This window comes from Dermacentor andersoni, chromosome 6 (assembly GCF_023375885.2).
Source record: "Dermacentor andersoni chromosome 6, qqDerAnde1_hic_scaffold, whole genome shotgun sequence".
NCBI lineage: Eukaryota > Metazoa > Arthropoda > Arachnida > Ixodida > Ixodidae > Dermacentor > Dermacentor andersoni.
This window is the reverse complement of record NC_092819.1, coordinates 136,515,432-136,542,931: the sequence shown is the minus strand read 5'-3', so window position 1 is coordinate 136,542,931 and position 27,500 is coordinate 136,515,432. Positions and strand designations below refer to the sequence as shown.

The 27,500-nt window shown below is 44.2% G+C and overlaps 1 protein-coding gene across 1 annotated transcript in view; it reads right to left on the bottom strand.

Moving 5' to 3' along the window:
• Positions 1–12,312: 12,312 nt before the first annotated feature.
• Chmp1 (charged multivesicular body protein 1) overlaps positions 12,313–27,500 on the bottom strand; it is a 41,522-nt gene continuing 26,334 nt past the window's right edge. The window contains exons 5-6 of the mRNA XM_050172173.3: positions 26,769–26,844; positions 12,313–13,103 (exon numbers count right to left, since the gene is read on the bottom strand). Coding sequence (XP_050028130.1) covers positions 13,062–13,103; positions 26,769–26,844 — 118 coding nt within the window. The 3' untranslated portion in view covers positions 12,313–13,061. The remainder of the gene's footprint in view (positions 13,104–26,768; positions 26,845–27,500) is intronic.

Genomic DNA, 27,500 nt, shown 5'->3' with positions numbered 1-27,500 from the left:
TGTAAATTTTCTTGATTCTTGCGTGTACGATGCTTTTGGTGCTATAGCTGTGTAGTTTTTATGTCCATGTTGTGTATATGTTATATTCATTTTTTTTCTCATTTTTTAACATTGTTGCTATGGCCAACGTGTTCAATATATTGTTCAGCTTTTTGTTTACTGGTTTCCAAATGTGTATTCGTCGATTGTACTGTATTTTCTCCTCAGTGGGTTGTTTCACCTCCTTCTCTTAGTTATTATTGCCGGATATACCCCATCCCCCTTTCCGCAATGTAGTGCCACGCAGGGACTGTGGGTGCTCTGATAAATAAACAAACAAATAAATAAATAAATAAATAAATAAATAAATAAATAAATAAATAAATAAATAAATAAATAAAAATTAAATAAAAATATATGTATAAAATAAATTAATACTGACCTGCGGATCGGCCGTGATCTCAAGTATTACAATTACTTCGCTAGGTTAAAGAAATGAAAGCAGCACCTGGCATCCCGATAACCATCCAAGCTCTTGTTTTATCAATCAACACATATCTCTCAATTACTGATTTATTCACTCTTTTCTATCGAGTAGAGCCTTACATGCAATGACTGGCCCCCAGAAAAAGATCAGCAGCTTCTTTCTACCAGCCACAAACCGTACTACCTAAGAAGCGGAGACATCGAGCTAAAATATTCTGCAGTTCGATTTTCTCACTGAGTTCTGTGCATATTCAGTTCAGCTACTATTTATTTGTTTGTTTGATTGTTTGTTTATTTATTTATTTATTTAGTTAGTTATTCAGTACCCACAGGTGCCAAAAGGCATTACAGTGGGGGGGAAGGTTTTATAAAACCCTTAGAAACGTTCACAAAAGTCTTTTTTTTGCCTGACGTGGGAGGAAAGGAAAAGACCAACAAAAGCTTAACAGAAGTTACAGAGTGAGTGACTTCAACAGGGCAAAAAATACATCACTTTACACGACGTTGACGACACCGGCAGGTAACCTATTCCATTCTTGTATAGTTCTTGGAAAAAAATGAATTCTTATGCAGTTCTGTCTAGCATGGAACTTCTCGTACCTTCAGCGCATGGTCCACGCGTTGTGATCGGTAATGAGGCGGCATTATATATTTATCCCTTTCCATACCAATTGTACCTTAGTATATGGAATGGAAAAGCTTCAGTTGCAGCCTTCTGCATCGTACCTCCAAGGTATCCCATTTAAACTCTTCCTTAGTACTCGTAACGCTGAAATTAACTTTGTATCGACCTGACACGTACCGCACACCTAGATTCTGTACCCTCTCAAGTTTATCAATGTCACGTGCCGTCGGAGGGTCCCACACTACACAGGTGTACTCAAGGATGGACCTTACGTACGTTTTGTATAGCAGCTCTCATGTAGACGTGCTGAATGCTCTGGAGTTTACGAAGAAAACCTAGAATTTCCCTGCCTTAGTGGTTACATAGTTAACCTGTTTCTGCCATGATAATGGTAGGGTGTACCAAACACCCAGGTATTTAAACTGTGTTACTTTAGGTGTAAAATTGTTATTCAAGGTGTAAGAGAAATTTATAGAGTTCTTCTTTCGAGTTAATGTCATGTTGACTATTTTGGTTAGGTTTATCTGCATGCGCCACTTAGTGCACCATTTACTAATTAGATTGAGGTCTTCCTGAATCAGACTGGCATCATCCATGCTGCTAGTCACCCTATATAACACGCAGTCATCTGCAAACAGCCTTAGCTATGATGTCAGACCTTCGCCAATATCATTTACATAAAATAAATAAGTAAAGGCCCCAGGACAGAGCCCTGGGGTACACCGGATGTAACTTCTTGCGGGCGCGACTGAATCCTGTTTAAAACCACGACCTGCCGACGCAGGGTAAGATATTCCGTAACCCATGAGACTACCTGCGGATGAATTTTATATTTACTCATTTTTTCTATGAGCAGTGAATGGGGTACCGTGTCGAAAGCCTTTCTGAAATCGAGAAAGATACATTCAACTAAAAGCCGTTTATCCAAAGTAGAAAGCAATATCATTTGTGAATTCTAACAACTATGTAATACAAGAAAACCCCTTACGAAAGCTATGTTGGGAGGAAGTAATAATAGAATTAGTATTCAAATTAGCTACAATGCTCGTGCATATAATATGCTCTAGTATTTTACATGCGATGGATGTCAGTGATATTGCACGATAGTTTGAAACGTTGCTTCTAGGGCCAGACTTATGAACAGGGACCACAATACCTGTTTTCCAGTCATCAGGCAGGGAGGCTTCGAGCAGCGACTTGTCAAAAATTAATTTCAAGTACTTCGAAAGGTGTTCAGCGGATGATTTGAACTCCCTGTTGGGTAAGTCATCCGCTCCACAGGCTTTAGAAGTGTCGAGCACTCAAAGCAACGATTCGATGCCGCGCATGCTGATTACAACATCATTCATGTCCCTAGTCGTTTCGAGTAGCGTTAGCTCGTCCGCAGGAGGCATTGTTGCAGGAGTGAAAACGGAACAGAAGTAGGTGTTGAAGCATTCTGCTTTGTCAGTGTTGTCATGAACTGTGACATCACCGGACACGAGAGGGGCATCCAGGGCATCTGAACAAGCATCTTTCACTATTTGTCGCTATGCCAGATGCTTGTTCTGAAAGATGTAGTGTTTTCGTGAAGTTCAAGGCACAGACCTTGGTGGAAGAGTTCGTAGCACTATAAAACCGTTAAAATGGCGGGACTTCTACAGAAGCCGGTCATATACACGTCACGACAACGCGAACGCCGGTCATGGACAGCCATGGATTAGGAGAGGAGTGCGCCCGTCGTACCGAGCGGTCCCCATACTGTCCCAAGATTGCTCTACGGGTAAGTATATAGTTTTGAGCATTTGCAACCTAGTAGAAGTTGTATATTTCTAGCCAAAAATCTCCATATACCATGCCATGTGGAAATCGACATTGGCGGAGAATTTCGTGTGACTGATTGCCACTCACTTTGCTAAAGTAATCGACGATCCAGTGGGCACCAAAGATCTTCGAGTGTTGCAGCACACACAAACTATAGCGGACTTTGTTAGCGATCCTCCTCGAACAAGGTTAAGGGAGAACCTCGCCTTGAGTGTTTCAACAGTCGTTCGTCAGCATGTCATTACCGCAACCACGTATTGTGCTAATCGCGGAGTGAGTGTGGAGTAAAACCGAACCTTTCTTTCGAATTCGCCCACTATACAGGCATAGAAGCGAAGTTACCGTGACCATAATACGTTGTGCTTACACGAGGGGTGCAGGCTGCGACGGGAGTGTAGCCATTTTGTTGACTACGTTTAACGGCTTTCTTGCCCGTTTAGCAAGAAATTTTCTATTTAGCGGCCGGTGACTTTTTTTTTTTTCAACATGACAAAACATTTGGGACATTTTAGCGACATTGAAGTTAGGTGAATGAATTGCTTCGAAAAGCAGCTTCTAGAACGCACTTTATTATTCAATATCTAGATATGTAAAGCGGCTCTATGGAAATGATGAAGCAACGGTTGCCTTCACGCCCGTTCTCCTTATACATTGCGCTTGTGCTTCACAGCTCAAACAGTGAATATATATATATATATATATATATATATATATATATATGTATATTGTTACGAAAGAATGAAAGAAGAGAGGAAGAAGATCGCGGGACGTTGGCTGCTGCGTGTTGGTGGTCAGCCATCTTAACTACTCCGACTCATTTTGTATATATATATATATATATATATATATATATATATATATATATATATATACATATATATATATATATATATACATACATATATATATATATTGTATATACAATCTTCTATACTCCCAACATCCCCGTAACATATTGGTGAGAGGTGCGGGGTACCACGGCTGGAAACGGAGCTCCGCAGTGGACATCGCGTCACCATTCGCAGCATGAATGACGGCGAGCACTCGGGATCAATGTCGTCGTCGCCTCCTATGTCACTGTCGCATGCCACGTCGCGGTCACCTTCGGTTGTCGTTGAGCAACCCAAGGATCCTGGAACTTTCTGCGGGACCAATGGCGCCGACGTTGAAAAGTGGGTGGCCATGTATGAACGCGTGAGTGGAATCAACAGATGGGACCCTACGCTTATGCTAGGTAACCTGTTGTTCTACCTAATAGGCACGGCAAAGGTGTGGTACGAAAACCACGAAGAGGAGCTAACCAGCTGGGACCAATGCAAAGAGAAATTGACAGAGTTGTTTGGCAAACCAGCCGGCTGTAAAATTTGCGCAAAGCAGGAACTGGCCTCCCGTGCCCAATCAGCCACGGAGTCCTGTGTCTCGTACATCCAGGACGTGCTGGCACTTTGTCGTAAAGCCGATCACGACATGGGGGACAGAAGCTGAGAAGCTCGGGCACGTGCTTAAGGGCATTGCTGACGACTCGTTTAATCTGCTCATGTGCAAGAGCTGCTCTGCAGTTGATGCAATCATTAAAGAGTGCCGAAAATTCGAGCAGGCCAAAAGTCGACGCGTTTTACAACCATTCGCCAGACTTCCCATTGTTCCCAATACTGCTGCAACGTCGACGTGTGAAGATCACCTTGCACAGTAGCATGCGTCGCCATCAGAGGACGTGGTGCGAATCGTTAGACGTGAACTGGATGCGATGGCGCCCGCAGCTTTCTGTTCGCAAAGCCCTGATGCTACCACATTTTCAGTTCGCCTCGTACAAGCCATCGTTCGCCAGGAACTTGAAAACATTGGTTTAGTCTGTGTGTGCTGTCGCCAATCCCAGAGCAAACGAACGCCCTTCTACAATTTTCGCTCCACCCCGACGCTTCTCTCCGTGTTATTGCAACCCAACTCAGTGGAAAGCTGTGGACGACCAGCCGGCATGTTTCACCTGTCGCCACATTGGTCATGTCACACAATACTGTCGCAACTTGTGGCCCGCAACACCTCACACGCCCACCAACCTGAGCCGTCTTGATGGAAATGCTCGCAATGTTTCGCCCACCGCCGAGTCTAAGAGCGCTGACAACTCTGCTCGGAACACTTGGTACAGCCGCTCACCATTGCCGCGCAGACACCAGTCTCGTTCACTGCAAACACGTCGCCCATCTTCCCATTCGCCGCAGCCACGTCGCCTTTCGTCCCCAGCGACTTTTGACCGCACCCTTTCGGAAAAATAGGAAATGCAGCCCTCAGAGGTGGTGCTGCATTGCTGACTACTGCAGAAAATCCTCTGTCTGTGTCCACAAGTAGAAGTGTAATTGACGTCAAAATAGACGGCGTACCTGTCCAAGCACTCGTCGACGCTGGAGCCCAGGGCCGCTATCTTGTACATGTTCGAAAAGCCGACGTTCGATTTCGCCTCGCGCGATTGTCCAGGCTATGCCTATATCGCGGTTTTGGCCAATCTAGTCCAATCGCGTGAGCTGAAATCGAACGTCGGCTTTTCGAACGTGTACAAGATAGCGGCCCAGGTATCTGTGATGAGTGCTAGCCTACGTAGACGTTTAAAGAAGGTCCTCACGCCAGCAGCTGCCCGAGTGCTTCGTGTGGCTGACGGCGGCGTGCTGGTTGTTCTTGGAATGTGTACTGCGCGTTTAATTATAGCCGGCCGCCCTAGTTCTGTTTTTGCTGCGATCGACAACTGCTCTCATGACGTTATCCTTGGATTGGACTTTTTATCCACTCATTCTGCTCTCATCGACTGCGCGACCGGCGCTCTTCAGTTAAACTGCCTCAACTCGCCGATGCTCCGAGTACCGCCCCACCGCGCTTGTGCTCGCTTCAAGATGTGCGTCTGTCACTCTAGGCAATTACTTATGTCACTTTGACCGCCCAGCCACAGGTTCCCGACGGTGAATATGTGCTTCACCCCATCATCAATGTGCTTTTGAACCGGAACGTAGCTGTTCCACATACGTTGGTCACGGTTGCTAATAACGATGTCGTTCTACTGATTTTTAATTTTAGCCTGTTCGCTCAAGTGCTTCCGGCCGGCATGTTCTTGGCCAGCGTTTCTAGTGGTTGCGAATTTGACATTGAGAGTTTGAATGCCGAGAGTGGCTTATTAGCGCCAGTTGCAGCTGACAGCTCTGTTTCCGTAACGGGTTACTTCGCGAAAATTATTGCACCTGACCTCACCTCTGCACAGGCCATGGACATACGACTCCCGCTTGAATCGTACAGTGACATCTTTGATTTCGGCGACAGGCCATTAGGCCAAACATCTGTTGTTCACCACCGTATAAACACTGGAGACACGAATTCTATTCGTCGGCATCCCTATCGTGTATCGCATGCTGAACGTCGAGTCATCCAATCAGAAGTGGACAAAATGCTCCGCAAAGGGGTCATCGGGCCATCAGCCAGCCCTTGGGCTTCGCCTATCGTCCTCGTGAAACAGAAAGATGGTACCTGGCGTTTCTGCGTCAATTATCGACGCAAAAATCCTACTACTACAGTGATAACACTGTAGTAGTAGTAGTAGTAGTATTAGCAGAAAAACTTTGTTATATACAGAACCTGGATGGGCTCTTACTCCAGTTCCCCAGAGGAAGTAGGGGGCGGGGGCAAAAAACAGAGCTTGTGCGGCAGGTTGGTGCCCCTATTCCAACGCCCCAGTGGCACGGGCCATCTGCTCAGCTCATTGGATCAGTCGTAGCTGATCTTCCAGGGCAGGCTAGACAGCAGCGCTTCCCATTCGTTCCATGTGCTGTTTATTTCATATTCTCCATGTTCAGCACACTCCCATGTGATGTGAAAGAGTGTTGGTGTTGCTCCGTACCATGGGCACATGTCTTTATATGCCATGGGGTGAGGTAAAATAAGACTAGAACAAAACATAGAAAAGGGCATATTCAGGCTCTGAAAATGTAATTCAGTAAAATCTGGATATAATTGGAAATCTCTTAATTCAATCTGACGGATAATTTGAACTGCTCTGTTGATCCCGGTAAAGGCCTATGTATCTAACTAGAGAAAAACTGCTGTGAATTCAAACTAAAAGAAATGGCCCAGCAGTTATTCGAAAAAAAATTTGTCGCTCCCATGGACCATTCTTCAGACAAATTCGAGCGAAAGGTGAAGCTTCAATGCGTCACTAGCAACCGTAATGTTGCGTGCGCCAAAAATGATGAGAAAAGACGGGCGGGACGTTGATAGCGAGCCAGAGCAAGCAGAGCGACATGCACGTATCCGTCCAGCTTAAAAGGAGTAGGAAGGAGCCTCCTAATGCATGCTTGATCACGATACCATGTGCCCCCTCTTCATCATCACCATCCTATCATATGTCTACTGCAGGAATAAGGCCTCTCCCACCTATCTCCAATGTTCCGTCTTGTGCTAGCCAATTCCAACTTGCACCTGCAAATTTTCTAATTTTATCACCCCACCTATTTTCTGCCATTTTCGACTGCGCTTACATTCTCTTGGCACCCATTGTGTAACTTTAATGGTCTATCGGTTACCTGCCCTACACAGCTCCATTTTTTTTTCTTAATGTCGACTAGAATATCAGCTATTCCTGTTTGCTTTCCGATCCACATCATTCTCTTTCTGTCTCCTCCCTCTTAGCGTGCTCACCTGTGGCCGACTCCCATAGAGTGTGTTCCCCTCTTCTAGTGGGTGCTTGATCACACCTCCAACACTGGGCACGGAGAAGGACGCCATGCATCAAACCACCATTCTTTTTGGCTAACCCTCACACCCACAGTAAATGAGGTGCGATGTTATTGCACTTGGACTTTATACGGAACCTCGACTTCTCCAGCCCACGTCGTCGCATGCCAATGGTAGAAAGACAAAGTCTTTTTCAAATCTAGCCCAGTGATGGTTTTGGTTTTGCTTGCTCTACCGTGCAAGTGATCGGGCGCCATATTTAACGGAGCTCTTAGTTCAAATTCAACTTTATTTCTATAAATTTCTGCTCCACTTGGAGTTTTAATTAACGAGATTCTACTATATAGAAACCAAGAGTAAAATAAGCATTTATAGGCACAATGAAAGTGCCAATAAAATGTTTCCACACCCATAATTTGTGCTTAATATGTTAAACAGGCACAATAAAGACATAAGAAAAAGAATGTAAGCACTTTGCCTAAAGTTTTGGCCTATAGTCATGATACGTCTATGTCCTTGGTGCTGAAACTGGTTCATAGAAACAAGCATTATATAAACTTATTTGGGGTGGTCTGATGCTTAACAGTACATTTTTTTTTATGTTTAGAGGATTTGTGGCTTCCATTAATGGAAAAGAAAAGTAAGCACAAATCGAATATGTTGTGTCGGTGCTCCCTTAATAAAGTGCAGTTGTAACTGTTTAACGGTGGATTAATGCTTCTTAGCAAGGCTGCACCTTTCAGAACTCTGTTGTTTTACTGGCATTTCCATACATCTCCAGTTTACCAATCAGGGAAGCAGTGGACCAGTTCCAAAAAGCCTTGTGCAGGGCCGCAAGCCGAGATGCGTAAAGCAATTTACAATTATTGTAGACTATGGTGTAGAAAGCCTTAACCGCTGCGAACAACCAGGCGGAGCCTTTGGGTCCTTGATGTAACTTACTCGTGCACTCTCGTGCCATGTCGAATGTGACGAGGCATAATTTCGTTCTCTTCGATTGGCGTATCACGGCTCAGCACAACCTATTCCTTTCTGTCTGCAGACAAGGACAATGATATCTAGCAAAAATTTTCTAGCCTATTGCTTTCACAAAAATTAACTTTATTTATAAAGTTGCAAATAAAGTAACTGAAAAGAAGGCTTTTGAGAGAAGAAAAGCTGCAGGTATCTTTTAATTGCCCTTGCATCCCCAGACAAAACCTTTCGCAAAGAAAAATATCGCCAGGAAAGAGCACCTTTAGCAAGCCAGCCAGTGAGTTCCACTGCGAAGACCTCTAATAGCGCCTATACAGTTGGCGACCGATTTTACACTTATTAGGCTTAGAGTGGCTTAAAATAATCTCTGATACTGCCCTGCCTTATACTACACTTGGAGGTCATCAGATTTGCTTGCATTTGGGCTAGAGTGACGTCTCCGTATACACTCAGATCACCAATGCGTCACCGCATTGGCGATCTCTGCCACCGACGGTTGCGGGTGGTCATCATCATCACCATCTGAGCAGTTTTCTGGCTGCGTGACAGCTTGACACGCAATTTCATCATGCGTGAGCTCTGCACACCGTATAACGTTGCCATCAACACAAGCGAAGTTCTCAAATGTCATTGCGGCAGGAATGTCCAAGCCACCACTTTGCAGATTACACATTAGGTCCTCCCCTCCATCCGCTGAATTGGTACCGTCGGTCGTGCTGTCCGTGTCGTGTGCCACAGGCGCTTCCGAAACGCAGAAACCTGCGTGCTTAAAGCACCGTGTGATCCCCACCCACTTTACTGCCTTCCACGCATCGGCCAATGCATTTATGACTGCCAGGATGTCCACAGTGCACTTCTTCCCACTGTCAAGACGCAGGACAGCGGGGCCGAGCAAGTGGGTGCGGCAGTGTGCCTCGAGATTTTGGATCATGCCTCCATCCATCGGCTGCAGCATGCTTGTCGTATCTGGAGGCGAAAATTCCAGCCAAATGGCCTCAAGGTTCGGCACATCACCATACGCGTCGCAATTGTCTACGAAAAAAATAACTGTCCTCTTCTCACCCACAAACTTTTGGTTGAGTTGGCGTAAGTGTTCTTCAAACAAATAGTGCATGATCCATGCCTTGGAGTAGCTGTTATATTTCACAGGGAGGGTTTTTACCGCTCTGCAGCACTTCGGGCTTTTCACTTTTGCCAATTACGAGAAGTGGCAGTTTTTCTGTACCGAGTGCGTTGGCACCGACCATCACTGTCATCACTTCTTTGCTGTGTTTACCCCCTTGTGCAAGATTAAGCAGAAAATGTGAAGGTATGATCAGGCAGCGTCTTGAAAATTATCCCCGTCTCGTCACAATTAAATTTGTCCAAAGGAGCACATCCTTCTAGCAAGGACTTCAATTTGGTCACACGGTAGTCGGACACAATGGCCTTGTCTACTGCTCCACTTTCGTCGCACAATATCTTGAACAAATTCCCATGCCTCTCCAAAGGCATCTGTTGGTAAACTTGAACTCCTGGATGCTCATCTTGAGGACAAATGTCTCGGCTTTATGCTTAAGCAAATCTCCTGACACGGATAAGTTCTTTGCCAAGGCTCCCTTCAGCCATAGCTTTAGAGCCCCTTCAAGGGCTGGGTGTACCCTCTTGCTATTGCTCTTCTGGCTCATGTTGTTTGAATTTTTGAACATGGTCAAAATCTTCAGGCAGTTCTTGACAAAGTCAAGACAGTGTTTGCTTGGACAGATTATATTCTTTTACAACATCAACCAAGGAACATTCACTCTTTAGGATTAGCATAATAATAGCCACATTTTTCCAACGTCAGCATCACATACTTTTCACTTTTCTTCGCACCAGTCTCGCCATGACACAGGAGCTGGCAACATGGCACCAAGCACAGAAAATTCGAAGCCGCACATACACACACAAAGATGAGCACAACGTCTCAAACACACACTTCATAGCTGACACACCATGCGCAAAATGGTGACTGGAACAGTTGGAACCAAAAGAAACAAAAAGCACATCTCACACCAAGTGATGATGATAATAGCGCTGATTGAACAAAGCAAGAAAAAGTGCCATCCCCTGGAGCGTTTTGTCAGCAAAGGTAGAGCGGGCATGGCCTCCGAGACTGGAGGATGGCGCACACTCTATTGATAGGGTGCGCCTTCCAATCTTGTGAGGCTATTGAGTGGGCCACTGGAAGCCAAGCCAGCAGAAAATCCAACACTGCGGCCTCCAAGATCGAGTAGCATGGCTTGGAACAAGCGGTTTAGTCCAGAAAATTGAACTTTGGGGCCTAAATTCGTCTGAAAAGCCGGTTGCGAAAATGCTTTAGCTCTATGGGAACCCTGGCGGTGCATTTATGAAGTACAGAATATCCATCAAGAATTACTGGACTCTGAAATATCCGTCGGTGACTCTAGTGTCTTATAAGCTAATAAAAGGGCCTAATAGGGTACATGACTGCTCAGCAGACCCCGAAAGATGAAAGCTACAATAATAATTGCCCACTTTCAATTTCGGAGACATTGGAACCCATCAAAAATATTTCCCCATGCAGTGGCCCTTCCAGAAGCTCGAATTAGACATTGGCAGCATGCATTAAAGGGGGCCATGACACCGTCCTCCAACTATATTCAATTTATCATTGTAACTGAGAGTGGAAGGGCTAATACGGTTACAAGCACACACAAAACTGGGCTCTAGGAGCACATTATAACTGGAAATTTAAATCCGAAATTGCTGCCTTGAAGCTCATTTCACTGATGGCGACCGCCATTTTAGTGCGCACTGTGTGACATAGGGAAGTTTAGGGTCGCCCGAACCAATAGGAACAGTTCGAAATCATGTCGGACGTCTTGTTGTGCATGCTCTTGCCCCCAACGATGCCGCAAGAGTGTCACTGTTTAATTGTGTCTGCAATTTTTTTATTTAGGCGATAAAAGCAGCAAGAACTAGAGGATGCCTGCAGAAACTCTCTCGGGCTTCCCGCCGAGATGCAAATGCAGAAACAAAGCAACACGTAGTGACCACGACATATTTAGTGTTCTTGAAATTGTTTCTGGTGCTTCTAGTGCACGAAAGCATGGCCTTCAAAATTGGCCTCTACTAATGCGAGCGTGCTGTAGCTCAGTATGCAATTCATTTCTTCACCAGTTAGTGATGAAAGACTCGTGTACGGTTCAACTGCGAAATAAAAAAATTCCATTACAAATGCTCTACAGCACCGAATGGGCTCAAACTTTGCCAGCTAGCTATGGGATACATATGGTTAAGCATGCATTACATAATTAAAGCTAAACAATTCGGTGTTGTGGCCCCTTGAATCTAGCAGAAGTCACTCCAAGTACATGAAATACTTTAGCCTACAATATTTCGCCAGAATCTAGGTTTCTTAAAGCTTTCCCGTGTACATTATAGTCTCACCTTGAGGATTCATTGCATAGAAGATTGTTGTACTGACACGTTCAATGCAAGTTGAATGTGGATACAATTCTTTATGAACTCTTCCACTTTGCTTCCTGTATGCACACTTCTCCTACGAAATGCATCAAGACAAAACTGCTCAGATAACAGCACTACTAAGCTATTGCTCAGGATGCTTGGACCATATGCATATACTTCTCAGGCATTGATGGAATGTCTACATGTCTTAATTAAACAAGTAGCCGAGAACAACATGTAATTGCCAGAAAATTAAGAAGGAAATTGCAAAGTAGTCCTTGAAATACAACCTGCAAAAGCTTTTTATTTGCATAAAAATGATGCCCACCAACTGCTGTCCACAAACATCTAAGCACCTATAAATATGGCAACAAAAATCGGCTTACTGGCCCTTATACTACACTTTATTTATTTATCATACTTTCTCAATTGATATGCTTCTCTTCTCTGCCCTGTGTTTTCTTGTGCTAATCGTTACTGAATAGCAAAACCACACAGCATGTCCAACAGGCACGGTTGAGAAAACGTTGCCTGTAAGCATTATAGCCTTCATGAACAAAAACAATTTCGAGTTGTCTCTTGAGCTAAGCACATGCCGCAGTTGGTTGGGGGAAGCCACCTCCGCATGTTAATTTTATTTCATCTCAGCACTAGGAAGCCATCAACATCAAGGATGGTCGTGCTGGGCAAAACATATTCCTGTGCACTTAGTTGCTGCTGTCAGAATTTTCTATGTACACAAAAAAAAAAGACAAAAGCTCTTAATGCACTACACAGGAAAGGCAACTCCAGCATGGTTCCCAGGTTCCATGTTTCCAGAAGTGCTCTGTCCGGGCGCAGTATAACAGAGGCGGCACTGCTGCCCTCTAGATGATGAAGCTTGTGTTGCTCTCGATGCAAAAGAACGAGAAAAAAAAAAGATATGTGTAAAGAAAATAAAAGGAGAAGCGGTGCACCCGATAAATGGGACTGTCTTTGCAGCAGGAACTTCGGGTGGTGTGTGTGCAAATGTTGTAGAGCACAGAGATGCCGATCACAGCTGCCTCAGTTTGGCAAGGCGTTGCGTGAGCTCGTCCTGCGAGACAAGACAAAGTGAACGAGTGCGTCAGGCAATAGTACTATAAGCAAGAAGATGCTAAGAAATGAATAAAAGAAAGGTCAGCGGACTACTCTGCTTCCTGAACAGGAGCCAAGTGTGATGAGTAAAAAAAAATTGAACTACAGTCGCCGACCGATTTTCTGCACTTCGCAGGGACCAAAAAATAGTCAGAAATATAGAACAGTCTGAAAAATTTGTGCAGCCCCCCCCCCCCCCCCCAACCCGTCAAAAAAAAAAAAAAAGAAAGAAAGTATTAGGTTGAAAGCGGCTTAAAAGAATCTCTGATGATGCCTTGCCTCATACTATGCTCGCAGGCGATCAGTTTTGCATGGATTTGTGCAAGACTGACGTCTCTGTGTACAGTCAATAAGAGTGTCACCTCGCCAGCAACCTCCGCCAATGCAGATCGAAGAAACAAGCCATGTTTCCTTGCACCATTTGGCTCTCGCAACGGCACAGCAGGTGGCGCCGAGCACACAAATGTGAAGCCGCACAAATAGACACAAAGATGCGACAACATTGGCAAGAGACACTTGCCCTGTGGACATACCACATACAGAATGGCGAACGAAACTCTCGCACTAAGTGAATTAAAAAAAAAAGTGGCATCCCCTGGAGCGTTTTGCCAGCCAAAGAGCAGGCATGACCTCTGAGAAGGAAGGGCGGCGCGTGCTTCCCAATCTTGGAGGCTACAGAGTGGGCCACTAGAAGTCTAGCCTGGCCAAGCCAGCAGAAAATCCAACATGGCAGCATTCAAGATTGGGCAGCATGGCTCAGAGTGAGCGATTTAGTCCAGAAAATAAAACTTTAGGGCCTAAACTCGTTCAAAAAATTGGTTGCGAAAAAAATTTAGCTCTACGGGAATCATGACAGTGCACTCATGAAGTCTGGATTATCAGGCAACTGTATACACTGAGGATTGTTAGCAAAAACAAGCGCTAGTGTCCTTCCTTTTCTAAAATTTGGTAGGAACTGCCTTAACACATCCCTATGAATTGTGCTCTTTATGAATTAAAGAGACTGCTTTGAGATTCACGCTGAACAGACTTAATGATTTGTCTTTTTGATGCAGGAAAAGTGCATGGCCCATGGAAGTGTTCATTGTGCATGTGTCCCTAAATTTAGGATTCATTCTTACTTTGTACATTCCATCATTTTCTTCAACTGCTTGTTTTCTTTGCCTGAACCCACATGGACATATCGTGATCGTACAAAATGTCTTGTCGTGCCCACTACATTGAACACCTATTCAAGTGTGCTGACACGAAGTGGTTGTCATTTTATGTTTGGCCGTATTTATCTACTTGCTCATTTCTTCACATTTCATAGACAATCAAAGGTTGTGGAAAAGCCAGCGATGAAAGTTGCAGTTTCCAATATCATAAATAATACTCCTGTCGCACGGCATGTGTAATGTCATTTGCAGCGAATGAGATTACGTCTTAGTGCCATTTTTGTTGCTTCTACACGGGCATAATGAATGACATTCACAGCTAATGGCATTCGCCCACTGAATGAGTATCCAGAACTCATGCAAGTGCGACTTGTGTAACCTCGATGGCAGGCTTGGCAAAAAATTACGAAATCCTTAAGTTATAACGAAATGGTATCAGAAAAGGTTGTCATAATTGCTGTTATGAACTTTTAAATAATTTTGTGACATACAGCACAATAGAGTGTTTTAGTTCAGCGTCTTTATGGCAGGTTCCGCTCCGAGTTGCCCCGCTAAGCCACAGCGGAGCGGCAGGCGATTTTCACGTTTTAGTTAAACGTTTAGCGTAGAGGAGCGGAAGGATGGATGGATGCTATAAGCGTCCCTTTTGGAATGGGGCGGTGGGTTGCGCCACCAAGCTATTCCTATTAAACTGCTTAATGTCCTACCTAGGTAAAAAGAAGAAAAGCAAAAAGAATGTACAATGAATTCCCATAACTAAATTTTCTGACCCCCTATTGTGAACTTTGTTTTTGTATGTCTCCGGAGCCCTCTGGCCTGAAAGGCTAAAGAAAAAAATACACACCCGTTGATCACTTTTATAAAGTAAAATGCATATATATATATATATAACTTATTTGTCCATAAAGTATCTAGACGTGAGCTTTTAATGCATTACTGGTCCATTTTATTCAGTGGAAAATAAAGCGCCATCTTGGGGAACGCCACACGATAGCCAGCGAGCTTGCTTTCTGCATCCAATACAATCCTTTGTGACGCCAACGCTAGCCAACGCCCTGTGCAGCACGCTCCGCTCAGGCAGCTTCTAAGCAGACCGTGTTCCTTGCTCTGCTAGCCCGCTTACGCCTAAGCGGATGGCGCATGCGCATTCGTGCTTTCACTTTGCTCAGCTGCTGAGCTGAGTGTGAACACGCTCAACTAAAACCTTAATAGCTGAAGTAGATTGTGCAGTTATATTTTTGTTCCCAGTCTCCGACTGGACGCTAGCATTTCTTGTCAGCGATACTTACAAACGCTCGTCTGTTTGTTTTTTTATTTCTGTATATTGTTTTTAAAGTGGTGCCATGCTAAAGCCTATCTGCTAACCACGGAAGCCAACTCTGCGGCTTCGTCAGAGAAGAATGGGAAGCGAAAAGAGTACTAGACTGACGACAAGACGCACGCTGCTGAAAGTGGGAGAAGACCACCTTACTGATTTGCGCAGGGCGAAGTGCAATGGGAAAGTATGCATGTCGACTACCAAGTGTTTGCATGTGCAAGGTGCCGATAAACATCGCCAATAATTACGAATGCCATTTTGTATACCCGTGCAGACAGAGAACGCAAGACCGCACTGACATTCGGTATGAACATCAGTTACTGTGAAAGACATTACACATGCCGTGTGACAGAGGTACAAGTCAAACAACTAAGGCCACGTTCAAAACAACCATTATATGAATAGTTTGAACATCACATCATGCAGGAACTTCAGTAAGATTCCTTGGTTTCCGACACCTCTACACTCTCTATAGTAGCTTTCATGTGGATTTCTCCAGTGTTGCAGAGAGGTGCTTTCAGAACAAAACTTCAGGGATAGATTGAGCAAGAATGCAAAGGGCCTTCACTTGAGTTTGAGGTTCTGCATACACTACACTGTTTCGGTACGCCGCACTTCTCCAATTTTGGATGCCTAGCCCGGCTGTTCATTGTCCAGGATTGCCTTGGTATGTGCCTTGCGAGGGCTACCCGCTGGTGCCCCTCTAATAGTGGTACGGGGTTCTGGGAGATAAGCATGACTTTCAGTTGTTATATGTGTCACTGACAGCGTAGAGCTATCGCTATCACTAGGGTTCTTTGATAGCTCTTTTCTGACCACGCAGCTTCTACGAAAAACCTCCCTATGTCACCCAAAGCAGCTGCAACATGGTGCAGTGTCGGCTGGGAGAGGCTACGCTGCACGCAGCTGCACACTCTCTTTTCAACAAAATGCCCTGTCTTCATTCTCTTCTAGACACACCATTTCGTCATCAGACACACCATTTCATTTCAATAGCCCTAAGACGGCTATTGGCCGATAGCTGACATTAAGTTGTGGTTGGCTACATGGTGTAGATACCGCGGCCGCCGTGGGGTGCCGCAACGAGTCCACTGGCTAAGTGCACTGCGGCTCGCTGAGGACAACTGCGTTTCGCTTGCGTTTAGCACATCGTAGGCATCAAAGACGAAGTCATGGCGTCTACGTTAACATCAAAAATGAAATTTGAACAGTGTGCCACGGTGACATTTAGAAGGCGGAGGGTTGTGGGCACGCCCCACTGCGCAGTAGCCTTCGCAGTGCAAGGCATTGAAGAAGGAATGGCAGCACAGCGGAGGCCGTGTTTGATTGCCAATAACTCCACTTCTGCTGAACGCATTGAAGTACTTTTTGCAGCAAAGTATTTCTGAAATAGCCTATTTTCACTTTAAATGCCTTTCTCCACATCGACAAAACGTGGTTCAGGGCCCCTTAAGTAATGTCTTAAGCTGAATTTTAAAGCAGATTACCCAGACACTAAAGCGTTCTAGTGCATGCAACGTTTGGTATAGTGCCTGTAGGTGTTTAATTAGTGGTGACAACTGCAAAAAAAAGAACATGCTTTCTGCAATAGTAAGTCCGAAATTTAGAGAAGAAGCCAAGGACATTTTTATAAATACATTTCTCTTTACCGCCTAGTCAGTGTAGGTAAAGTGCCCGGAGATGAGCTTCACCAACAGATCATACGGAGGAGCCAGGGTTGTGAATTACTGTGGTTTATTGAAAGCCATTACTACATAATAGACCAGGGAGATTCCAATGCAACTAATGCTTAACTTCCTGGTATGACAAACTATTCCAATCTGTTTTTATTACAAATCCACCACCAGTGCTTTGTGATAGGTCAGAACAGCTCAGGCCTTGCCCACATGAGCATAAAAGCAGAGAGAGAGAGTGAACTTTAATGAGCACCAGCAGTTCAGTCGGCTGGGCCTACGCCTCCCACGATGGGACGTCGAGGTCTTGCCTCTTCGCCGCTTCGTAGGCCTGCTGGGTCGCCCAGAGTTGGTCGTCGAGATGGGAGCTGCGCAGGGCGGCGTGCCATCTCGACGAGAGGGTCACGGGATTAAGGTCTTGGCATTGATGATTGCACTCCCATAGCATGTGGGGGAGTGTTGCCGATTCAGTTTTACAGACCTTGCACGTCTGGCTCGGGTAGATGTCGGGGTATATAGTGTGATAGCGTGTGAGGGAGGGGTATGTATTCGTCTGTAACAGGCGAAGGGTGGTTGCCTGTGCCCTGTTTAACTTGCGGTGAGGGGTGGGGAAGGTTATTCTTGCGAGGTAAAATGACTTTACAAGGTCGTTGTATGTTGTAAGGCGGTCGTGCCCTGCGGGTGCACCTGCACCGTCTCTGGCACAGTTGACTAGTCCTCGTGCTACGGAGTGTGTAACCTCGTTGAGGTTGGTGAGGTGCGGGTGGACAACACTGGCGTGTGCTGGGATCCAGACGACGGTGATTTGATTTTCAGACGAATGCGGGGCTTGTCGTAAGATACGGAGTGATTGATGAGAAATACGACCTTTGATGTAGTTGTTGACTGCTGCGCGAGAATCACTCAGTATGGTGTGACAGGCTGGGTCAAGAGTGGCCAGGGCGATGGCCACTTCCTCGGCCGTCTCGGCATTTTTGGTAATGATGCTGGCAGCATGTCGGAGCAAGCCGCCTGCTGTGGTAACCGCCGCAAAGCGCCGTCCATCTTGGTACTCAGCGGCGTCGACAAAGGTGACGCCCGCGGTGTTGGCGTAAGCTTTGATGAGGGAGGTAGCTCGTGCCTTGCTGCGTTCTTTGTTGTAGTCTGGGTGCATGTTTTTCGGAATAGGGTCGGTGTGTATCCAGTGCTGAATGTTGCGTGGTATTGGGTGTTTGTCTCCATGTTGACGGTGGTAGGTAATATTAAGCTTGTTTAGAATGCTGCGGCCCGTTTCCGTGAGGATAAGCCGCTCTAGTTGAGATCGACGTTGGGCCTCGATTAACTCGTCTAGCGTGTTGTGGATACCTAATTGTAGTAGAAGTTCCGTGCTGGTGTGGTTGGGTAGTCCTAAGGCCTGCTTATAGGCTCCTCTAATGATGATGTCCAGATCGGAACAGTTTTACGTTATACCGGCCCTAGGGACAGAGACACCTGCCCACTGCAACATGCACCTCCCTAAACATTTGGAGGACACTTAAGCTTCACCTTTAAGAGTGCAATGTGATAGCATTAAAGGAACCCTGACTGCTTAACGTAACTGCAAGCAACTCTATTGCAGCGTAACTCTATTGGGGAATTTTTTGTTCTCGATCGTGAACGTTGGTGCCGGGAAATCGTATGCAACGGGATTGCATCAACGAGGTTCTACGATACATTGCCAAAGGTAAGAAAATAGACTAAGCAGTTACACTGAAGGACTGTGCATTTGACTCATGTTAACTTGGAAAAATAAGCAATTCCCACTAGCTGACTGCTCTCATCAACCTGTGCCTTATTATACATCATCAAATGCCCACAAACTTGGAGGCATTTGACCCTGTACCAGTCATAGTTCATAGCATTTTCTGTCAAGCAAATAAGCTCAGGATTGGGGGTGCCACTACAAAAATGACACATGAGCAAGGAGAAAGCTTCACTCATGCCCAACTAAAGTGAAGTGATACTGCACTGTTTGCTATGACCGTCGCTTAGAATAGAACTGCAAGAATGTTGACTTTTCAATTAAAAGAAAGGTGTTTTGCGTCTCATGCAAACAGGAATTCTGCAGCACAGCTTCTGGAGCAAGCCCCTTCTGTTTTCCTTCATGATGAGACATCTGACTGACTCATTGTTTGTCGTGGTACTGCGTTTGCAAAAATATAGCACTACCATCAATATATTGCAAGATACAGTAAAACCTTGTTAATCTGACTCTCGTTAATTAGGAAAATCAGGTAATTCGGACTTGCGCTCTGGTCCCGGCAGGCGTACGCACTTAATGCAATGAAACTCTCGTTGATTCTCTCGGAGCTCGGCGAGCGTGGAGCGCCACAAAAGACGAAGAAATGGTGCCAGCATACAACTGAAACGAAGCGGCCGAGTCCACATTGCCATAATTATCAGGGGAAAAGTTATGTGAATGACAGCAATACCAGAACACTCTGTGCCTATTTGCACCTTTAAAGCTTTTATTCTTGCGTCTGCCTCCCATGCGTACCACCACGTCGGCCGTGTGCATTCATAAATGCGTAGTCGCCATCTACGATCGTGTTGATAAACAGTACAGTTTCGTCCACAGTGGCTGCAGCCAACTGTTGTTTCTTTTTTACTCAGTACATACATCGACTGCCTCCTTTCATAACTGCGTAGTCGCTATTCATGATCGTGTCAATAGTGACCGTGATTTTGTCTGCAGCGATTGTAGCAAATGGTAGCTTCATTTTGACTCGGTGCACGCGTCAGCTGCGTGCCTTCAAAACTTCCTAGTCACCATCCATTACCGCGCAAATATCAACTACAGTTTCGTCCGCAGTTGTTGCAGGAAACGGTAGTTTCGTTTTGACTCAGTGTGTGTATTGGTTGTGTGCCTTTAGAACCGCAAGGTCGCCATTCACGATCTCGTCAACAGCAGCCGCAGTTCTGTCCGCAGCGATTGTAGCAAACAGCTTTGCTTTGACTCGGTGCAATGCTGACGAGGGTGAAGAGCATTCGCTACATCGTGATGTATGAACGCTGTGTGGGCAACCACCTCCCTGGCGACTAAATAATTGGAACAAACAAGCAGCAGTGAAAAGGGTGTCTCAGATGAAAGCGTGCGCCGCAGTAGCGCTGTCAAGGAAGTCGCGAGGCCTTTGCTGCTGCGGGGGCTAGTCAGTCACAAGGTGACGAAAACTGCAGCTTCTGCACTGCTTTTGTGCCGAATAGAAACAGGATTTGCTCATTCATTCAGTAAGTAAAGGTGGGTTGATGTAGTAAGCATTTGTTTATTGTTTCTTGATACCCTCAATAATTTGACAGTCAGTTAATTGGGAAACCGTTTTTCAATACAATGAAAGCCGAATTAACAAGGTTTCACTGCATACTACATTATACTACAGGAAGATGGGAGAGGGCAGCTTCGAATGAATAATTTTTTTTTTTATTGTATAACTCCAAGTATGCCTGAGCTCTCTAGCATACCATCATGCGTGCAGGCATCGTGGTAATGCCCATTGCAAAATGCTCTTCGCCTGTGAGATCTGTACTACAAGTTTTGGGTCTTACTCAGGCACATATTGCGGTAGTGTATCGGCCATCCTATCTTGACATGTTGTAAGAGGCATGGGATACATTGCACGGAGGCGTGACATGGGCAGAGAAATGGCATATTTGCATTGTGAGGCCGCATGAACGCACTGCTGAGAATCGGCCCATTGGACCTATACTCCCAAAAAAGAGCATTTTTATTGTGGTTGGATCCTTTTGAGAAATCGTCCCCATCCCCCTTCATTGTGCTTCAAGTGCACCCTCGCTGTCCCCAAACACGAGCCCCTTGCTATGGAAAAGCTGGCTTTTCCGAAAAGCTTAGATGTCTATTGGCCGAGCGTGCTTTACATGCAAAATTTCCCCAGCAGCAAATGATGATCCACAATATTCAGCACAAAATAGGGTACATATGTTTAGATTAGATAGAAAAGAACGCTAAGAAACCCATTTGCTTTTGCACAGCCTGCAATATATTTGATTTGTTTCAAACATAGAATATTAAAAATATAATATTTGATAGTATTCAAAATTTTTTAATGTTTGCACGCCCATGACGAAAACACTTTAAAATCTGCAATACCACAATGATGTATTGGCGCTGACAATGCGGTATTCTTTTAAACGTCACTTTGCCATAGGGCATTAAGGGCCTCTCATCAGGCCACATAGCAAATTTTGGTTATGTGCTGGAAGTTGTTGCATGCTGTCTAAGGAGTGTTCTACCGCAACAATTTTTCAAATTTGTTATTTAATAGCAGACATACAAATATTTGAAGTGCCGCGAACCCACTATTTCAGGAGGCCGGCGTCACCACCGTCATAGACACTCTCTCCACTTAGCCCATCTCGCCTCTGCAAGCAAAATTCCTTCCCTGTGTTCTCTCATACCGGAGCCAGAGGATTGCTTGACGGATACGTCACAGGCCTTACCTTCGCTCACTCTCTCTCTCTCGCATGCACGCATTTTTGCTGACTGGTGCAGTTCTGGTGATGGTCTCACGCGCGAGCTGTTGCATTTGTCTCGCTTAACGCAGCGGACAATTTTGCCAACGCTGCATGAGAACACCTGATTAGCTGTATAAGTCAGTGCCACAATCACGAGCACTGAGGCAGACACGAGAGGATGAAAGAGCATGATCACAGCGCTGGAACATAGTAGAAAATGACATAATTTTGTTCTCTGTGCGTGCAACTGCACGACGTGGGAACAAGGCGAAATGGAAGTACATATCTCCTGCTAGAGTACGAAGCAAAATAGAAACACGCAGCCATTGGATTTGTATGTTATATTATTTCTCTAAACCTCAATTAGTCTAATGAAGTAACAGATTAAACAAATCAGTGATGTTGCCTTGAATAATTCTTGAAGTCACTTGTCACTGTGAGTGATGTCACAACACTACCATATACTTAGGCGCACTTGTGCGATTGTCATCAACTCTCCAGCTGGGAGCATGGCACCCGCGAGGATAAGGGCAAATGGCGTTTGGTTTGAAATTTAAGCTCTGTCTGCAGCATGTAGGGATACTTAAGGGGGAACATGGGTCTCAAAAAACAAAAATCGTGAAAAAAAATAGATTTTTGGGAACTACATGTTTCGGCATCTGTAATGTCTAATCTACACCCTATCAAAACGACGTACCCGAAGACGCACCCTACGTGTCTGAAAAAAATATTGACACGTGTACTTATCTTTATCGGGCGACCACGTTTCGTCGCCTAACAAATGTTATCGCACAGCGCGGGACGCGCCTGCATGTATCCGAAGTTTCTGGAAAGTTATTGATGCTTCTATCCGCTGTCTGTTGTCGCTGAACCTTATGTTATCTGATTTTATCACCTGACGCGAATGGTGTAGAACTTTGTGAAAGGCACGCGGGTCTCAACGATTAGTCTGGAACATTCGACGATTGATGTATAAAAGCCGACGCGCTTGACCCGTTGATCAGATATTCGCCGATTGCCGACTGTGTTTGCCGCTATCGTTGTGCTATAAATGTAGCCTGTCTTGTGGGCACAGGTTCACCCAATAAAAGTTAGTTTTGTCGTTCACAGTATTGCTACTGTGTTCTTCAACGTCACCACCACGTGACAATATTTTGTCAGCACAGATAGTGAACAACGACCCCAAAATCGGGCAGAAACACCGGATTTCATGGAGCTATTTCTTGTCTTTCCCATACGGCATTGAGAGCGACAATCTTGGTATCGTTCGAAAGCTCAAAGTTCCACCTTTCAGTTCCTCGCGTCCTCACTGACGACAGCATAGAAAAAGCGCCAACATAAAACAATCGGGGGTCGGTCTCACGAAACTCGTGATGCGCACGGCCCTTCTATTGGCTCAGTGTGCCAGCTCGCTGAGAGACACCTTCTGATTGGCTGTAGCTATGGCAACTAGGCCTAGCAGACGAGCTCCCAGCAGTGGGTTGCTTCCAAAACCGCTGATACGCCATTTATTTCTTCATCGTATTGCGAACGTAAGCAGTAAATCGGCCCTCTCTAAAAAAAGTTTGAAGCCGAACACGCGTCCATGAAAAGCGAAGCACAAGCTGTTTCTACTTCCTACGGCAAGAAAAAGGAGGTGATTATCTCAAAGTTCAGGCAAGCCGATAAGATAGCGCCGAAGATAAGTCACTGTTGGTGCATTCCAGATTCTGTTACGAGCCTATACGCGCACCTAATGTCTACATCAGCGAAAGAATTTTGCATCTTTAATTATATTGTACTTATTGTTTTAGTTTGGAGCTCGAAATTTATATTTTCCCATTTTTCTTTTCAAAGTTTTTTCTTGTTTTTCTCAAGCATAGCTTCTTTGTCTGAAATTCTGGGATAAGCACAGTGTCCCTTCTATTCATTCAATTCTAGTAACTCCTTTTTTCCTTGAATGCACGCGAGTCAGAGAGTGCACAAAAACTATGACATAGTGTCTTAGGAGACTGAAATATTTTGAAATCCTGTAAAAATCCCCAACAAGAATTCACATTTGTAAAGCTACAACTTTAATATTTCATAACCTTGGCTGAAGTACAGATACAAACATCCAAGTAATAACTTGCAGTATTTGAACATCCAGGAACATACCTGCTTAATTTTAGCTATGTTGTTGCAGTACATATGTTTCAAATCACATTCCAAATTTTGAACACAAGAAGAATTGTAACATTTTTTTATTGACCACAGAAAAAATCTAATTGCATACTTATAAGCAGCACTCACGATTGGATGTGTCCTGAAAGTTTCATATGTCTAGAGCGAGTATCAAAAATGTTTTTTCTGGATGCCATGTCCCCTCATGTTTAATGCTGTTTGTTTTTTGTACTTTTCTCAAAACACAAATTTTGGGCTCCATGTAATATTCAGGCCTCGATATTTTAACATCAAGAACAGATAGAACTAAAATTTTTGTTTGCAGAATGGAGCCTAATGCATACTTTATGAAGTATAGCAAGCAAATTTTTTTGTTCTCACTTTGGAAAATAATTATTTTGCTACAATTCCTGCCACATGGTTGCCATATTTTGTGGGCTTGTATTCAATGGGCTGTAAAATAAAAGGGTCGGATAAAAAACGTGCTTGCTATCCTTTGTTCCTTTATGCTATCTAAACATGCCTTACAATTCATTTTTATGTTGCCATTTATTTTCTATTGTGGTCTTAAACAACAGAAGTGAGATGTTAATTATCATAGAAGCTAACTGATGAACAACAAAACTATTTACATAATTAAAATCAGCACAAATACCTTAAGAAGACTGCAAAGTTGCATTAATATTGATGACAAAGATGATGAACATTGTTACAGTAGCAGTGTCCCTTCTTAACAGACACAATCGTTAGGGCGCATTGTATGCACTGTGCTTGTCAGCTAAAAATGGCCAAACCTGGTGAGGGACCCTTTAAAGAATTTTGCTACATGTGATTGTGAAGCCTTGCCTATCCCAGAAAGAAATGAACTTTAACCCTTTGAGGGTCAATGATGTAAATACACGGCGCTGTGAACAACTAAAAAAAATGGTGGGTGCCGTATATTTAAGGCGCCGTCTGTACATTTAAAAAGCGCACCAATTTCCGAACTTTTTCTTTTCTGTCATGTGCTGCCATTATGTGGGAATACAGGGATTTTTTTTTCGCGTGCCTCTTTCTCTCGGTTACAGTTGCATGGTTTGTTTTAGAGCTAGTTTGCTCCCACGTGACTATATACTACCGCTTGCGCATTGGCACGTATGGGCGGGCGGCGGTTCGTGTTTTGTTTCGCGGGCGGTTTCAGCTTCTTTCGCTTGTAAAACTGATGGCTATCTCGTTACTAATCGCTCGAAGGGCAACCGCCTGTCTCTCGCTCGTTTAGTGCTCAGAGGGGTGTGCATAGGAAAGATGCCGCCGTGCATAGGTTTCCGTTGCTTTTTTTTTTTTTTTTTTGACACTCGCGAAAACCAATTGCCTCTGGTTGGCGATAAGATGAAGATTAGCAGAAGTTTGTCACACGTTGTGCTTTTTTGACGGGCACACAACCACACAGTTTTCTTGAGTGCGCGCACCTACGCAGTTCGATTACGCTATGGGCGTATGTATTAGTGTAAGAGCAGGAACATTTGAGTCTTGCCAAATATTCTCGTGTGGGCATTTTCAAGGCCTTGAACCATGTGTATAAAAATGCATCAAATTTTTAATTCTTCTAAGTTTATTTCCTTTTTTATTGTTGTTATTCATGAATGAAGAGTATATATATACCAACGAAAAATATTTTTTTCTCACTTTACCGTCACCCTAGAAAAATTGCAGTAAATTTTTTTCGAAATAAGTCCATGAGAAGAATTGAAATCTGAAATAAAAAAAAAATAAAAAAACGACCCTGGGCGGTCGCATATGGCAAAAAATATCGACCCTCGAAGGGTTAAAAATGGGTGCTTGGCTTTCATTTTCACTGGGAATAACTTTTTTTCCGACCAAATCCATGAAAACAGAGCTGCAAAAGAATGCTTTGCTTCTCTAAACTGAATCAGCATTGCTCACAGTGTCCCTTCAAAATGTACTGGTGATGAATCCCTGACACAGATGTCACATAGCTTAACGTACTGTCTGGCCAGTTAAGCAGCAGTGCTGACTCATTGCATACTTATCACTAAGGATGTACAGACGATTTCAGTTAATCAGGCGAGTAACTGAACTTCTGCAAACAGAGGCTTTTTAGAGCTCATAATAAACAATGTTTACCGAGTGACGCACTTAAGAGCGCAAAATTTCAACAGTCTGTGAAAAAATGCACTTCGTGACTGCAACACCTAATGTACAGTATGGTCCACTGCTAATGGGAACACCTAGCCAGAAGTAAAGAATACTTCAGTAGTAAAGAACATAAAGTAGTGCCTGGAACATTTCTTTGCCCTTATTGGAAAGAAGTGGATGATATCACCAACTAGATGTACATTTACACATGAAAAGGCTAATCTGTGGGACGCTATACCCTATCCCAATGATAATCGATGGAAAGGTACTAATAGTACACTTCTTTCAACAGCGGACAATAATCTGTGTAGTTGTGAAGTTTAAGAGCCTGATGCACGATGTTCTCGCGCTAGACTGAAGCAAGCCTCAACTGGCACTTGATGACCATCCTAATAAATGCAATCTGCTGCTTTTGGCCTTGACATCATCATAATTGCAAATTGTTGCAATTAGACAGTGTCACAGAATTTCAGATGATTGTACCACAAATGTCTTTTTCCTACATTGTTCCACTTTATGTACTCATGCGGTTCATGTTGGTCACCAATTTCCATGTTCGTACTCTTTTCGCCCCCATGGCAACAGGACCGCACGCAACACAACCGAAAACATTTTTTTCAGCACCGTAAGCATGGGACAATTGCTATTTGGCTAGGCCACCTTTCTAACCCTTTGTAAATCAACCAAAAGTAAGTCTCTGGCAGGCGCACCTGTTCTGTAGAGGCTGCTGTTGATTGGCCGATGGTGCTGTTGACACCTTGAGGCAGCTCCATGTTCAACTCCAGGCTGCAGACAAGTAAAAACAGGGCACGACATCATTATTGTTATAGTTAACTAGAGGAGAATGTACAAACAAAACTTAAGCTGCCAACACAGAATAGGGATTAGTTCATCGTAATTGCATCCTACAAAAGACATCATTTTTGTCCGTGCTTAAAGGCAAAAGCAAAAAAAAAAAAAAAAATTTGCCGTAAGAATAGAAAAATGAGAGAGACAAAAGTACTATAGACGGTCGAAACAATGGAAATCCTTTGTTGACAACACAAATGATGAAATCAACAGGATTGTCAATAAAGTGCGTGGTTCGATTTTATCCAACCAAGCACTTAAAAGGCAATAAACTATATTATTAGTATATTTGCCAAAGGTTGCCATCTGAAGAGCACAAGCATATATTTCATCACCATACATCAGTATGGTGATGAAATATATGCTTGTGCTCTTCAGATGGCAACCTTTGGCAAATATACTAATAATATAGTTTATCAACACAAAAGTTTCGTAGAGTCTATGAGAGAATTTATCATAACGCTGTGGCTCGTAGGCATTGATATCAGGTGCCGAGTTATGCAAAATCTTGCAAAAGCGATCGACTGAGAATGCGCCATTCTTTGTCCTGAATGCTGTTAATTGCACTTCAATGCGTACGAAGCTCAGTTAGT